At 44.8% G+C, this 16,804-nt stretch overlaps 2 protein-coding genes across 2 annotated transcripts; one reads left to right on the forward strand and one right to left on the reverse strand.

Annotated features, from left to right (window-relative positions):
* Nucleotides 1-8,949: 8,949 nt before the first annotated feature.
* Z517_11202 (uncharacterized protein) lies at nt 8,950-9,798 on the forward strand (the record flags this gene model as incomplete). Its single annotated transcript, XM_013424810.1, has 5 exons — nt 8,950-9,062; nt 9,117-9,168; nt 9,286-9,349; nt 9,414-9,449; nt 9,503-9,798. 5 exons carry the CDS (start codon nt 8,950-8,952, stop codon nt 9,796-9,798), a joined length of 561 nt encoding a protein of 186 aa, XP_013280264.1.
* An 867-nt stretch (nt 9,799-10,665) lies between these two features.
* Nucleotides 10,666-12,647, reverse strand: Z517_11203 (uncharacterized protein; the record flags this gene model as incomplete). The annotated part of the gene is made up of 9 exons (XM_013424811.1): nt 10,666-10,848; nt 10,908-11,021; nt 11,075-11,339; nt 11,393-11,761; nt 11,811-11,896; nt 11,951-12,010; nt 12,068-12,162; nt 12,231-12,498; nt 12,561-12,647. The coding sequence occupies 9 exons, from the start codon at nt 12,645-12,647 to the stop codon at nt 10,666-10,668; spliced, it is 1,527 nt and encodes a 508-aa protein (XP_013280265.1).
* Between the last annotated feature and the right edge of the window lie 4,157 nt (nt 12,648-16,804).

The following is a 16,804-nucleotide window of genomic DNA, read 5'->3' on the forward strand; positions in this document are numbered from 1 at the left end:
GTATAATCGCTAATATCTCTTAATCCCCCGTAGGATAGTTTCGCTCTACTTCATTCAGCTTCTTTAAGTAGAAGGCTATCGGACGCTATTCCTTCCTTATACTATTCGTAGGCGAGTCGTACTCTTAGGAGAGGATACCGCTTACGGCCAATCCTAAGGCATTAGTTTTAAGCTTCATCGGCTTATCATTCTTAAAGTAGAAGAGTATTACATTATACTTAAAGCGTACTTTTAGCTACTTAAAAGCGAGCTATACCGCTACTATCTACTAGAATAGCCCTAATTTCTTACCTTTTACTATCCCTTTAAGTAGATCTATAATAGGCGCTACTATTCTCGAGTAGCCCTCGATAAATCCCCGGTAGAAGTTCGTAAATCCTAAAAAGACCTGGATTTCGCGGTAGTTCTTTAGTACCGGCTAGTCTCGGATTACTTCTATCCTACTAGGATCTATCTAAATGCCTACTACGCCTACGCGGAAACCGAGGAAATTAATACTCTCTATACTAAACTCGTACTTAGAGAGTTTTACGAAGAGTTTATATTCTCTTAGCTTTTATAGTACTTACCGTACGTATTTAGTATACTCTTTCGGGTCTCTACTAAATACGAGGATATTATCTATATAAATAATGACGAAATCGTTAAGGTACTCCCTTAACGCTTCGTTTATATACGCTTAGAATGTCCCTAGCGCGTTTGAGAGGCCGAAAGGCATTACTAAGTACTTAAAATGGCCGTAGCGCGTACGAAAAGTAGTCTTCTAGCGGTCCTCCCGCTTAATCGGAATCCTATGATATATATCTCGTAGATCTAGTTTCGTAAAGACTTTCGCACCTAATAAACGATTAAGTATCTCGCTAATTAGTAGAAGTAGGTAACGATTCTTAATCGTTACTCTATTAAGACCCCTATAGTCTACGTATAACCTAAGACCTCCGTCTTTCTTCCTTACGAAGAGGATCGGGGCGCCCGTAGGCGACTCGCTAGGTTATATCTAGCCCTTCGCACTAGCCTTATTAATATATTCTCGAAGGACGGCTAATTCGTTTCTATTAAGAGGGTAGATAAGGCTAAATAGTACCTTAGCCCCTTCCTTAATAGGGATCGAATACTATACCTTCGTATACTTAAGTAGGATCGATAAATCCGGCTCTTCGAAAATATCGGCGTAATCTCTTATATATTCTAGGATAGAATCGATCGTTACCGCGTTTAATCTAACCCTAAAGGCTACTTCTACCCTAAGTATACTAGACTTAAAATAAGCTATATATAGGGTTACGTCCTAGGAGATAGTCTACGCGTTAATAATCTCGATCTCTTATCCTAGACGGTAAGTCTACGTTCCTTCTAACTAACGGATATCTAGATCTACATCTAATAACTATTTAGTACCTAGGATCGCATTAATATAGTAGATATCTATAGTAATAAAGCTACGTAAGATATCTCTCGTAATTCCCTTCGAGTTAGTAGTACGTATTAAGTAGGCGTATCGCCCGTAAACCGGAACGGTCCTCCTATCTACGGCGCGCGCTATAAGCTCGGCTAGTTCTCCTAGTATTATATTCTTAATATAAAAGCTTTATAATACGAAGTTAGTCTCCGCCCCCGAGTTAACTAATGCTTTTAGTATACGAGGACCTTACGGAGTTATTACTTATATATTAATAATCATATAAAGTAATACTCGTATTGTACCTTAAAGAGGAAGCTCTAATACCATTAAGGTACTTATAATATAGGTACTTAGTTTTTTAAACCTCCTATAGGTTTACCGCTTAACTTATACTTCGAGTCTACGTTCTTCTTTAGAGCCTAATATTCGCTAGAACGATGGCCTTTCTTACTATAGTTATAGTAGTTACCGTCGAACTTTAACTACTACTTTTTCTTTATCTTTTCGATAACTATTATCTCCTTAGAAGTAGTTATAGGCCTCGTAGATGCTCTCTACTTACTTATAGCCTACGCTTTATATACTTTATAGCTCCTATTAATCTCTTTAATACGCTAAGCTATAGTAAGGACTTATTCCCGACTAGTCACCTCTAGTATCTCTCTTAAAACGGCTATTCTTAGTTTAGGACGTAGCGAGTTAAGGAAATGCTAGGCCCGTCGCTTAGGTAACGGTATATCGTCTAGAATGTCCTACTTAATAGCGACGATCTCGTCTAGGAGTTCCCTCGTAGTCTAATCCTTCCGCTGTTTCCTTACTTATAGCTTAGAAGTAGTAAGCGAAAGGCGATTACTTAGAGTAGTAATAAGATCCCGATAGAACTATAAAAACTCCTACTACGTAGTAACGTCCCTTTCCTTAGATATCTACTACCTTATAGCGGTACCCTTAAGGTATATAACTACTGTATTAATACGAAGCGTATACTCCTCTCTCGGGATATTTATACCTATAAATTAGAGTTCCTATACTATCTTAAATTTAGTATATTCCTTAAGATTATTCGCTAAATACCTCGGTAGCTTAGCTAGACGTAATTATTTACTCTAGTTAGGCCCCGAACTAATTAATAAAGGTCGTTTTACCGTCCGAGCCGGTATACCTTCTATAAGTACGGTATTAGTAGGCTCTCCGCCTACTAACTCTCTCTCTCCATTACGTATTACTTCTTCCATCCTCTTTTAAGCTAGCCTTCGGATAACCTCGTTATACCTCTCTTTTACTATAAGCTACGGTACCTTACCTCCCCTCTATAACCCAGCGTTATCCTCCCCTACGGGATAGGTACTATTCGATGGCTCCCCTCCTACTTAGGTAGAGGAATCGTTAGATTATAAGGGGACGATCGTAGGTTAAAGAGGCTATTCGATCTCTTCGAATTTAGGACTCAATCTCGACTAGGATCGATTACGGGCCTACGCCCGCGTCCTTACCGCGCTTAATATACTTATAGTATACTAGTACTACATTCGCCATCTACGATAGGAAGCGTTAATAAATTATTAGGCCCGTTACCTAACTAGAGGGTGAATGTATATACTATAGGACTAATAATGATAGATAACTAGCCTATAGATAGAGATGTTAACGCTTGAAGAAGGCTTCAAGGTTAACAGGTATAACCCCTCTTACTATATACATGCGGTAAGCCAGCTACTTAGCTAGTAGCCTAAGCCGAGTGTCCAGTGTCACGTAGGTGTTCGTGACATAAACGTAGTTTACGAAGGAGAATCGATAGACTACTAGAGCGTAATAATCCTCGCTATTATACCTAATCGTATCTATATAAAGATAAGATACTAGAGTAATAAGGAATACGTAGATCTTATATATCTAAAAGGAACTATATTCTAATATTATTATATAGTTTATAAATTAATAGAGGAACTAAAATTAAGAGAAAGGATCTTTTCGATTACTCTATATAATAACTTAAAATACTCTAGGAACTAAGTGTTCGGAGGACTTAGAGGATTACCTAGATAGGTAATAGATAGGCTCATTATAGGATCGAACTAATAGGTATTAACTATTCAACTATAGAAGACTTAGTAAAACTTAACTATCTAAGAGAGAGGAGAGGAGTATCCTTATATAGGTAACGAGTGGCGATAGTTAGAAGGTAAAAGAAAACCATCGAATCGCTATTAGTAAGCGATGATGTGAGTGGCTACGCTACCTAGTTATCTTACCTAGCTAAGCCACCTAGCCACGTAATCAGGTCACGTACTAAGCCTAGTTAGGTAAGAGGCCTAGATAGCGATATTCTATAACTACGATTATCTATAATTAAAAACTCGATAAGCTTAGGAGATAAGTCTATATTAAAGCTAGAGTAGGAGATACGTAATGTAATACGATAAGTCTAGACATTTAGCGGGTAATTACTAGACGTAAAGAGATATCTTCAGTCCTCCGTCGACTAGAGCGCGGATCTAATAATTTCTATAGATATAACGAGGCTCTTAAAGAAGTATAGAGCGAGATACCTAATCTTTAGGCTAGAATATCTCGAATTAAAAAGGTATTAGTATAAGTCTTTAAGTAGATAAAGTAAATAGAGGAATTAAATAAGATAATGATAGAAGGGGTACGTATAATATATGATGGCTTAAATGTAATGACACCCTTATCTACGTTACCTAACTTTATAGGGTAGGAAGAGACATGATTAGATTCCGTCTCGGATATGGAAAGTGGAATAGACCTTCACGCTCTATTATTACTATACCTTCCGCGGATGCCACATTTACCTCGTCCCCTTCTCTTCGTGCTCCTTCTTGATTCTCTTCTTACCTCTTTCCATGTTGGTTTAGGTCCTGGAGCCTAAGGTGGAGCGTGATTTTAGGTCGGCTTACTCGCAATGATACTTTGCTGCTCGCTATTCCCCCTTACCGGGGCCGGGGGGATAACGACTCCCATACGCGTTTGTCGCCGTACACTGGTATTCCTTTCTTGAGGCGTTTCTTTTTCGGGCGAGTTGGATGGTAGAACACCTACATCGCAGTCTTGAACCGGTCGTAGAGGTTTCGCTGCACGCGTGTCTTCGATCACAACGCGCGCCATTACGCGGGCCATCAGTTCCGTGGGATAAGGGAGTAAGTCAGGCGCTCCGATGTCCATGCGCGCGTGAGGAGCTAGTGGTCTATGAAAGCGTCCGTGTCACTGACCGAATACGGTTTTGTGGCTATTGCGGAGGGTTGCGAGCGCGAAGCGTCTGCGAGGATATCGGAGATATCAATCTCCATTGTACTCTTTAATTGGTTGCTCGAAATGAGGGAGAAAGGAATGGACAGGTTCTTGTAGTTGCCAGCGAAATGCGGTCGCGGCCAGACCTTAAGCGCCCAGGCTAGGTGACATGTGACAGAGGGATGGTTGGCAAACTCCATGATTGGATACGAATGGCTCGATATGAGGTTGCGGCAGTCCTCCACGCCGGAACGGATTGAAGAACATTGCCAGTTGCATAGGATCCTGCTGCTTGGATTTCTCCGAAGCCTCTCCTTGAAAGATGGTATTCTGGGATGCTCTGACGGCCAATCAACTTAAAACAGTCCAAAGATACAAACCACTCAGTCGCACTTTTCCGCAGCAAGGAAGACCGAATCGTTTGACTGTGCTAGAGGGAGCACATCATGAGCCGGACAGTTTGCTTGATCTTCTGCCCTTTTGTTCGGGAATATGCGCCCTGTCTGCGGCATGCTGATGAATGCTTGTTAGAGAGATGAGTCGATTCGTGGGATGAAGCTACAGTAGAAGGTGTGCTAAGAGACTTTCTTTTCGAATCGATACCAGCCTTCTCGACAAGAAGACTCGATGATATAATCAAAATTTAACCCGTTCCTCTACAGCGGGCTCTAACAGCTCCCTACGCCCTGCGACCGTATGCTTACGGCAGGGACCTTGAAAGGGAACGCTCTTCGATCCACTAGCCACGTCACCAAACCTGCGATCGACGAGGTGGAAAGACGCTTCTGGTTTGCACCGGAACTCCTTGAGAGATTGCGGATTGCGGAACAAGCGTTGCAGCTCATGCAGGAGTACGAGGCCAAAGCACTTCTCCATGCTAACAGACTCTAATGGGTCCGCGAGCGTGTTGCCCGCCATGCCAGCCCTGCATTGAAGCCGCCAGTTCGTGTAAAGCAACTCCAAAGCGTCGCCGATCATGCTCTCCACCACAATGTCGACATCTCCGGGTCTCCTTGCAGGCCCACGCGAGGTGGCCAGCCACCTTCAAGCAGTTATGGCATCCCTTCATCTCGAACGTATAGGCTCTCACATTTCCGATGTACAGTTTCACCAAGGAAAAAAATTGAAGGTAACGTTGATTGCGCCTCGGACTCATCTGCCTCTGGAATTTTTTGGTATGTATCATCTCTACGAAGAAGGTGCAGTGATCATCGAACATACAACAGAATTTCTAGACTATGTACTCCTAGCCATCTCGATTGTTTCCGATCTCGACCTGCATCAGCATGAGTCGAGAGGGCGCCTGATCTTCGATGCAATCCAATAGCAGAAATACCTCAGCAGGTGGCTGCATACGGATGGGACGGTGGGCTGGCTGAGACGAACAATTATTGACCCCTCCCCGGCGGTATATGCGCCGCACGAACACCGAAGAGCGACCCGGCATCCCCGATGGCATTAGCTGCGATATCGCCGCCAAGTTGGGTTTGCGCGACATGTCAGCTAAGACTGACCAGGTTCAGTGGTCAACGAAGTACCGCAAGGGGGCGGGCTTTCTTTCTTTCACAAGAGTGCAAGTAGAGCAGACAGCGGTAAGAACAAATATATTGTACAACAATAAGAAGGAAGAAGGAAGCCCATGCCTCGACAGGACAGAGCAGGAAAGAAACTATTGATGGCTTCACCAACGTCTGCCCTCTACCAGTGGACTCACTTCGCCCAATAGTGGCCGTCCACGTTGAACCAGAGAATATCTACTGTAAATCCTGACCGGTGTGGCGCAGCTTCTTTCCAGCATCATGCAAGCAGTTTACATGTCACCAGGAATCTCGGGCCCACTAATTCAATGTAGACCTAGCCGGTCGCATTAAGCATCTTTACGGCTAGTGAGAGCAACAAAGAATAGACCTCTTGTGTTCTAGTCGGACATGGTTGGCGAGTCTTTGCTGCCTTGATAGCGCGTTGGATTATAAGCTAACTGTCAATTCCAGGAAGCTGCATGTGCTGCCCCGGCCAATGACAACTTACCACGTCGGCAATGCGTTGCGTAATTACGAATCCTGATGGTCATGATGGCTGATAAAATTCCCCCAGATGTTGTTGTAGACAACTTCCGCAGGACTGCGGGCAACACCGCCTCAATAACGTTTATATCAGCGGTCATTATAGTCTCTTCGATACTCTGGTGACGACGAACTGACGAACAGGACGCCGTAAAGCTCTGGTATGAATTCCGATGCTTTTGAGACATCGCTGAGTGAGCAGTGGCAGAAAAGTACCTACGAGGATGGAGGCTCTGGACCAAGCTCTTGGTGCCTGGCTGTGTCCTCCTCCCACTGTTGCACCCGACTGTATCAAGTGTGGCAAACCCACCACATGGGACGTTACCAAAACCTCAAATCGCAAAGGGAATGCTGGCCGACCATACTATAAATGCAAACCCTGCAAAAAATTCCATTGTTTCGCCGACACTCGCGGCAATGACCCTAGAAATCCGGCTTGTTTCTGTGGTGTATCTAGCAAGACACAGGTTTCTGGCGCTGATAAAAAGACTTCCCGAGGAGTACATTACGTTTGCCGAGGGGGGAAATGTGATTATTACGGGCTTTGTTTGGACGACCACAATCAACAAATCTCCCTGCCCGAAACGCTCGTGGACTCTTTCGCTAGGCTCGGTATCATTTGAGATATAGATGAATAAGAGAATGAGTAGCGCGCATTGAACCTAGATACTCTTCAACTTTTGCTCACTCAATAGCGTCTTACGGTATTACAATCCTCAATTTTTGTACTATTTCACGAGATAAACAGGTGTATTTGGTAGAGCGACCATAAAGGGCGAGTGTGCCTGTGAATTGTTCCCGCGGTATTGCGGCAGCCGAAGGATGGCGACACTGATGACGCGCCCGAGCCTAGCTGCCCTATCTGTCGGCGGGTCGTCAAAGAGAGTGAGATTCGGCAAATCTACCTCGAGCCCGACAGTCGGGCATCTGCTGCGGTCGAGGGTGACGACAGTCAATCTGCACCAGACTTGACTTTGATACAGTACCTGGTTGTTCCTCTTATGCTCGGCCGTACTTATTACATACTACCTTAAAATCGTCAATCACAGGTAGACGGTGTGTTAATAAAAGGACTGGGGATTGTGCTTCGACCATTCGTGACCTCGATTGGAAATATCGACGAAGTATGGCCAGTGGCTGTCTCGTGTTTGGAATTGCTGGGCACCGTATCCGAGGATATGTATCGTCAACTTCTCTTCCGCTTTGTTGCCAGACCTACCCACCGATTTCCAAGGGTGGTCGCCATTACGGTCGCTGCGCAGGCAACAATGACGACCAGCTCTCAACCGGTGAGGCATTTCATCGCTTTCAAACAGGCTTTCGCTCAGTGGTCTGCTAATGCCAGCCAACCATTTGCAGTTTACATCTTCCTGCCTCCCAGTCGGTGTTGCTCCCCGGTGAAATGGTTGGCTCTCGATGACAGATACGTCCCATCCCTGTAACGAGTGGCCCTATCCTGAGCTCCACAATTAAGCGCCCGTTTTAGGCACCAGCCCCTAATCGGTGTATGGGTGCTGGAAGTTGACCAAGGCGAGCAAGCGAAAAGAGAGGCGCTAGGCAAATTCCTTTTCAGCGGGCCGCAGCTTGAAATTTATATGGCCACTAAGAAATAGCAGAACGTTCACTTCGCCAGAACAAAAACTTCTAAAATCATGCACTTCAAAGCACGTGTCTCAGCCAACGCTGGCATTTCAATCCTGTCGATCCCATGTTGATATCTCCTCTTTCGACGAGCTGCCTAGCTGACTCACCCATGCGGGTGAAGCGGTTGTTAGCTGCGCAGGCAGCCGTAGGGGCAATAAACTGGCGATGAAGGGGAAGGAAGGTTAACCGAATTATAATGAGAGAGCGGAATTAATCCCCTGGTTTCGAGTTGTCCGGAGACTCCCCGGCCTCTTCGGTGTAGCCTTTCGTCGAAATAACTGTATCATAAATAGGCAGACCCTATAGAACTAATAACGTGTCATAGACAATCCCTTGCAAGAATTGTTGCGTTGTCCGTTGCAGAGGAAATCAAGTGCTGCGACCAAATGATTGGCTGTTTTAATCCCGCTAAGCCATAACTACCCCTAACCTACTAGTAGGTTACGGCCTCCCCGGCGGCTAAGGTAGATCGTTAGTTCTCCCATAACTTTAAAGACCCAGCCTCCTGCGACCCCGCTCCTTCAGTTCCCAGCTTCCTGCGTAGGCTATAGATAGTAGGCTCATCCTACGTATCATTCATTGCCAGTCGATATGGCCGCGGGTGTTGTAGAGCGAGACATAAGCGGAGCTCGAAAGGGCCACGACAAACCTGGCCTCCAGCAGGTCAAGCCCGATCGTTCAATCTCGAGCATCATCATCAAGAGGTACGATGATGGTCTCTTCGAAAGATAGGTCTTCAGGCTAATATAGCGAGCCAGCTTCGGATTCGATACCTATACGAATCTTCTTCTCAATCTGCCGAGCACGGGGGTTAGCTTTCTCGCGGTGGCTCTCGGAACCTGGTGGGCAGGTCGTTTCAATACCAGAGGCGTTATCATCATCATATTGATCATCCCCACGCTTATTGGAGGCGCTCTGATGGCCTAGCTTCCTGCCATTGCCAAGGCAGGGCTTCTCATTGTCAACTATATAACCGGAACAGCTGGATGCGGTACGTACATTTGAGAACAGCTTCTCTGATCACTCTAGATCCCTCTCGCTGACACCATGAGCAGGTGTGTCCTTGCTCTACAGCTGGACCACCGCAAACTGTAAGTTGTCCAATGACCGTTATCTACTTAACCTGACAACTTTCTCTCACCAGTTGCGGGCCACACCAAAAAGGTGACCATAAGCGCGCTTGTACTCATATCCTTCTACATTGGCCACATTATTGGACCAAAGACTTTCCGCGATGCCGACGCGCTAGACTACATTCCTGCTAAGTTGACCATCGTCATAATTCTGAGCGTTGGAATTCTTGCTACCGTTGCCCTTAATTGGGCCTATTGGCATGAGAACAAGAAGCGCGACCGCGAAGAGCCTACCGTTTTGCCGGACGACTTCGAGTTCATAGATCTCACCGATAAGGAGAACAGAAACTTCAGATACATCTTGTAAAGGACTGCCTCAACATAAGATGAACCTTTAGTGCTCCGGGATGTGTTTCAAGTATGAGCTTAAACAGAGTAAGCGCTATGGAGGATGAAGGGTGTCGCATCGGTGAACGTTAGTCGAAGGGATTTGGATTCTGATATTCGCTGAATAAAGCCTGTATATCAACGTGTAGTGAAGTCTATGCATCTTGAAGATGTCTCACCGACTAAGGAGGTGGAAAAGCCAGTGCTGTTTTCGTACGGGATTTCAGTCTGCCGTAGAGTTAGGTCGTGGTGCCTAATAACAAGGTGTGTGATATATGACGGCAGCTTCGGTTCTTTTGAGAGAGAAGTTACGTTAAGTATCTATGTCACAGGAATCGGAGAGTATATTTTGTATGCTCCCATAGCCCTCTCGCCCGAATCTATCATGCCACACTGCTGGGATCGCCTACCGCGGAGCTGGCCACATACTCGTGCCAAAGACCCAGTCATCTCTTATAGCTTATTGCTCTTCCGATATAAGCTTCTGAAGCTTAGCCTCCACCAAGAATCTCGGTATCTCATTCGGCTCTCTTTCTCTGCCTTTGCGGGAAGAGTTTCATTGGGGTTTGCTTCCTTCCCAGCATATTCAGAATAACCGCAAGATGCCACCTTCGAGCATGGGAGCTTAGAGCAATGGGGAAGAAAGTCTTTGAACGGGAGTGAAATGCAAGTACTTCAAAATCTTTCTGTCATGAATCTCTCAGCGCACATGACCAGGATATAGCTTACGGATGATTTGACCGTCTCCAAGAGCCAGCAGGGCCCGACCGGGGCACCTCGCTGCTAATCCAAGGCTCGTCGGTAGTGGTGGGCTTCATGTCGATGAGTCAGGGATAGATAATACGATCTATGTCACAGTACCATCGATGTACTGTGCCTTTTCTTCACCAATTACTTTGATTTCCTCTGGCACTCCTTTAGAAGCCGTTGAAGCTCGACGACCAGCCGCTTCAAATTGATCATGAAGTCGTTGACGAGCATCTCCTTCTGCAAAGATATAATCAAGTTCTTCCAGAGTCTTCATACTGGTCTGTTGATCATCTTCATCAGCGAAACAATCACCACCAGTCAGTAGTTCTCTTATCTTACCTCGGGAAAGTAAAAGTAAACAGCCGGAATACTCAGCGCAGTCATCAGAATAAAAAGAAGCCAAATCCGCCATTGAGTGTGTGCAATGGCGGTTGGACCCATCTGAACAATGACCTTTTGCGAATATTAGCACTAACCTTATAAAAGGTGTAGGTATCAACACTTACAAAAGTCCACAGCCATTCCGAAAATGGACCGATGGCAGCTCCCACATGCCTCAGATTCAAGGGCGTAATTTCTGGAGCGTAAATCCATGGAATTGCATTCCAAGACATTCCAAAGGCAATTTGGTAGATGATCAGCATGGCCAAAGCGAGGTTGTTTGATGCCGAAGTGTCGACTGCAATTCCGACGGTGAACAGCACCAAAGTCAGAAGAAGGACCACAGATCCGGCCAAAAGAACCGGTCGACGTCCGACTTTGTCAATATAACTATAAACAGTACTGTTAGCAAGGGACGGAGCAGAGATGGGAAAGAGACGTACACGATAGGGGGAAGCGTGCCGACCCAAAATGCCACTTGAATAAAACCTGCCACCAAACTGGCCTTGCTGGTACTGTAGCCAAGATTGTTTTCCAACACAATCGTTATGAGGATGGCGACAACATTAATGCCGGTAAATTGCTGCAACATTTGCACCATGAAGCATAAAACAAGTCGGCGCATCGGTTTGATGTCGCTCTTATCGTTAAGTAGACCCTTCAGAGTCATGGGGGGTTGACTTTCTTCCAGTTTCAAGGCTTCTTCCATTTCGTTCTTGATAAAAAGAACGTCCTGGTCACTCTCTGTACAATTCATTAGACGTGATAGGACGGTGACTGCTTCCGCTTTTTGGCCGTGGGAATATAGCCATCTGCATCAGTAAGCATCAACGGCAAAGACATTGACTAGGACGGGTGTACCGTGGCGTTTCAGGCAGGAACGGAATCGTTGCCATTGTGATCAACGCAAAAAGTATTTGAAAGGCGATGGGGAAACGCCAAACAACCTAGAAATCCAACAGTCAGGAGATGTTGATATGCGGGTTCTCAATGTTGCCTACCTCTCCCGTGAGGTTCTTGGTGGTTCCATAGTCAATCCAATATGCAATAACGATGCCGAACTGGTCACGACTGTGTTAGCTGGACTAGAAATGTCGTTGGGAAAAGAGGAGTCTTACAATGACAATGGAAAGTTGAGTAGCGACCATCCGGCCACGGCGATGACTGCGCGTGGTTTCAGAGACGTAGACGGGAATTGTCGACGTATTCATGCCTTGTGAGATTTAGTCTCATGCTCCCCAAAACTTCTTGCGCATGTAAATTGGATTTTATCAAGCCTACCATTTCCAACACCAGAGATGAGTCTGCCTGCAATGAGCTGACCAGCACTGTAGGTCGTCGTTTGAATGATGGCTCCTACGACCATGATGCTGCAACCCCAGAAGATGGTACTGCGTCTTCCCATCTTATTGCCCCAGATTGCCGCAACTAGACAGCCCACAAGACAGCCAATGTCGTAAAGAGCGGCAATGGTTCCAAGATAGCTTGAATTAGGATAGCCGATAGCACTGAGAAAGCTCTCGATGCCGAGGAGACCTCCGATCACGCCCTGATTTGTGGTCCTTGTCAGTCTGCTTTCCGTCCATATATAAAGAGTTGGACAAAACATACCTGGTCATAACCGAAGAGCAGATAACAACTCGCAGAAGAAAGGGTAATGGCCCATGGAAGGGCTGGCCCTCGAAGATCTCGAAACATAGTGTCGCGAAAATTTAGACGTCACAAGCGACGACGAGGAGATCAAATCGTTAGGAGCAATAAATTCGAAACGCCAGAAATCGAGAAGCCTGCGAAGCCTGCGTTGCCCCATGGCCTTGTCGAGTATTTGGATGTTTCTGGGGACCCCAGAGGTGGAGTTCAGTTCATCAAACAAATCCACGGAATTCATGTTCCTGGATCTACAATGGTTACGTACATCTCCGCGGTTAAGGATGCCGAATAATGATCATGGGTTCTGCAATCCCATCACTATGTCGGCCGCATCCTGGTTTTCTACAGTCCTTTCGTATTTGTACCTATGTGACACTTGTCTAGCGCCGAGGTGACACCCTGAGCTTGGATGCCTCAGAAACGAGATTGGCTAGCGGCACATGGCGGATTTTACCAACAACACTGGCAGACTATACCCAATCGGCAAGATCTAGCCCACTAACAGCACTAACGGCCTCAGCCCCTCTCCCAGCCACCTCTTGGCGCCCCCAGCCATAGATTTCTCAAGTCACTAATAGCAACAGATTCAACCAATCACAGTAAAGCTTCAGCCCAGACCCACCTTATTACTTATTTCAACCAATCAGCGATGGACACCTCAGCCCTAACTAATCAAGCCTTCCAAACCCGCTAAGCCTGTGTACACTATTGCCAGAAATGGGCTAGCGTAAGTGGATACGCCCTTGTTATCCGTTCATCTAAGTAAGGCCGTATCAAGGGCGTCCGCATTAGGGAGGTTTACCTAACTCGCCTAAATTATAATCGAGGAGGATGTTAGAAACAGCCTTTATATGACCTAGAGCGCGGGGCGCCCGGAGGTAGGTCTACTAGATGATAGCCTAACGATATAAGGCTAGGTTACGTACCGTACGTAACTACCGAAAAAGGAAAAAGACGATATAACGATATATTAGTATAGCCTATATTAATATATTAATATACTATTCCTAGTTACCTATTTAAGATATACCTTATAAGTATATAACTACGCTTATTCCCCTTTTTATAGTTATACTCTCTCGTAGCTAACTTATAATATCTACTTTACTATACTATTCTAAAGTTACTCGACTATTTATACCTTACGTACTCTCGACCTAGCTTATATAATAAAGGAACTATAACTAAGGAAGCCTAACTTCGTTAGGCTATATAGGAAGTAGCTCTGATAGTTTAGTACTCCTAGACGGCCCGATCTCACGCCCGACGTCTCTAATTATAGAGCTTCTATCGCTCCTTTATATCCTATCCGTCGATTAACGAAGCCGCCTTCTAGTTAGCCGCAGCCGACGCTAACTCTTCTAGCTACCGTCTTTAATGTTCCGGTAGCGTCGGCCGGTAATTATAGTTTCGACGTAACGAATACCCGCGAAAAAGCTCGTAGATCCGTATATTCTAGCGATTAAGCTCGAAAAATGTCGCTTAGCTATCGACCGTACTAATGCGAGGTTAGTAAGCCGTAGAGTAGGTACCCTAATTCCGATAAGCGCTAAACTATATACGTTCGTTAATAGAATATCCGTAATCTAGTCTATTAGTTCTAAGGCTTCTACGCGATAAATATAATGATTATACTTACTATCTACCTTTAATAGGGCCTCTTAACGGGAAGCGTAGAAAGTAAGGCTCTCCCGGAAGTCTATCCGATAGCCGAGATCCGCGAGACCGTAGCTAGCGAGAGAGGAAGAAGTTAGCCTATCGTCGACCGACCTATCCGCGTAATAACGGGGGAAAATTAGTATATCTAGATAGTAGTCTTCGTAGTCGAGAAGATAATAATCCCGCCCCCGGGGCTTACTTATAGAGTAAATATCGGCCTATATTTTATAGTATCGTAGCGCGCTAATAGAGAGAGCGCGCGCTATAAAGAATAGTACGCCGTTATAGTAGAATAGTTAGTTAACTAATTCGTAGAGTAAATATTTAGGCCTAGAACCGTTAACGTTAAGAGCCCTCCCCGTCCCCCTATATAGTAGCTACGTACTATTCTCGAGGTAAATCTTAAAGGCTCTTTACCTTATCTCGCCGTAGATTAAGTACGATCTATAACTATATCGTTATCTAGACCTAAGCGACCGTAATATCCTAAATACTATAGTTAACTTATTTCGTTAATATACTAACGAAGGGGTCAGTCGCCTACCCGGAAACGAAGATTCTTTTCGAATTCGCCGGCCCGCCTAGACGTACTATAGTATAGTAGTTATAGAAAGTATAATCCCGACCGGTATAGTTCGTAGTAGTAGTTATACTTGTGGAATATCGCTATCTAGGCCTCTTACCTAGCTAGGCTTAGTACGTGACCTGATTACGTAGCTAGGTGGCTTAGCCAGGTAAGATAACTAGGTAGCGTTACCACTTACATCATCGCTTACTAATAGCGATTCGATGGTTTTCTTTTATCTTCTAACTATCGCCACTCGTTACCTATATAAGGACACTCCTCTCCCCTCTCTTAGATAGTCAAGTTTCACTAAGTCTTCTATAGTCGAATAGTTAATACCTATCGGTTCGATCCTATAATGAGCCTATCTATTACCTATCTAGGTAATCCTCCGAGTCCTCCGAACAATACTAATTATTCTACTATAGTTAACGGGATACCGCCTCGAAGTTAGGGAGGGTATAGTTCTTAACTAGTCTCCGCTCTTTCGAGAGATCGAGGATGTTATTATCTCCTCCGTTAATTAGCTATAGTAGGCGTAAGGATCAGTTTCTTAGTGGCTAGAGGGCGGAGGCCGTATATTTAGTATAGTATTACGTAGCGGTTTAGGAAAGTACTCCCCCGTTTTCCTCTACTAGGCGGTTATAAAATTTTTCTAGAACGTCTCTACCGTCGAATCCGTAATTTTACGTTACTTATTAATGCGACCTTTCCTTCCGTTTCTATAAAAGAGGAGGAAATCTTTTACCGTCTTCGGCTGGAAGGGAGTAGGTATATACCTAGGGAAGAGTGTAATATACTCTTCTACGAACCTACCCTAAAATTAGCGCACTTTCTTTAAGACTCGTCCGAAAGGGACGTACCGGTCCTATTTATGTAAAGCGGCTCTATAAGCTACGCTAATGCTAGGTATAACTAGCTTTAAGGTAAGAGAATCGTCGGTCTTCTAAATAGCTTTACGAAAGCTATTAACTTCCCGTAACCTCTTCCGTTCTAGGTCGCTGATAGTCTTAACGGTAGTTATCGTCGCGGCCTATCTAATAACTTTAGATAGTAGTTAAAGGACGTATAAAGAGAAAGGTAGTTCATCCCGACTAGGAAATAGAGAACGGGCCTAAGCGAAGGGGTTATCTATCCCTTTTCCTTCTTTTTCGAAAATAACTAGAGGGATAATACTAGACTAAATTAGTAGGGCGGACCTCCATAGTCGCTACTGTAAGGTAACGTCACCCTGAGTATATTATACGCGGCCTTACTCTCCCCATCTACGGAATATCCCTTCTCTAGTTTGATCGCGTCCTCCGTAGGATGTAGCGCCGGGTTAATTCGTCGTACGCTTTCTAACGGGGCCCTTAGCTTAAGAGGCTGGTCGAGGGTGAGTTAAAGGTGAGTTAAAGGGTGGGCTAAGGTGAGTCGGGGTGAGTCGGGGTAAGTGGAGGAGAGGCGAAGGTGAGTAGGGGGTGTAAAACGGGTGTGATTAGGGTGAGCTAACGGGCGAGCCGCACCGACGAAAGAGGTAATGGCCACTCTAAGAATCTGGGCCATCTTACTACTATATTAATATATTAATATACTATCCCTAGTTACTTATTCGGGATATACCTTATAAGTATATAGCTACGCTTATTCCCCTTTTATAGTTATACTCTCTCGTAGCTAACTTATAATATCTACTTTATAGACTATTCTAAAGTCACTTAACTATTTATACCTTACGTACTCTCGACCTAGCTTATGTAATAAAGGAACTGTAACTGAAGAAACCTAACTACGTTAGGTTATACAGGAAGTAGCTCTAACAGCGGAATGCCTAGGGAATGTCTACCGACCGCGGTAGCCTAGCTAGATAGGAGATAGAAGTAAGGCTAGATTACGTACGGTACGTAACTACTAAAAGAGGAAAGAATTAATATATCGATATATTGTAAGAGCCCCTAGCAAGGGGGACTGGATCAATAGAAGAGATAACACCTGGAATAGA

This window comes from Fonsecaea pedrosoi, assembly GCF_000835455.1.
Source record: "Fonsecaea pedrosoi CBS 271.37 unplaced genomic scaffold supercont1.7, whole genome shotgun sequence".
Classification (NCBI taxonomy): Eukaryota; Fungi; Ascomycota; class Eurotiomycetes; order Chaetothyriales; family Herpotrichiellaceae; genus Fonsecaea; species Fonsecaea pedrosoi.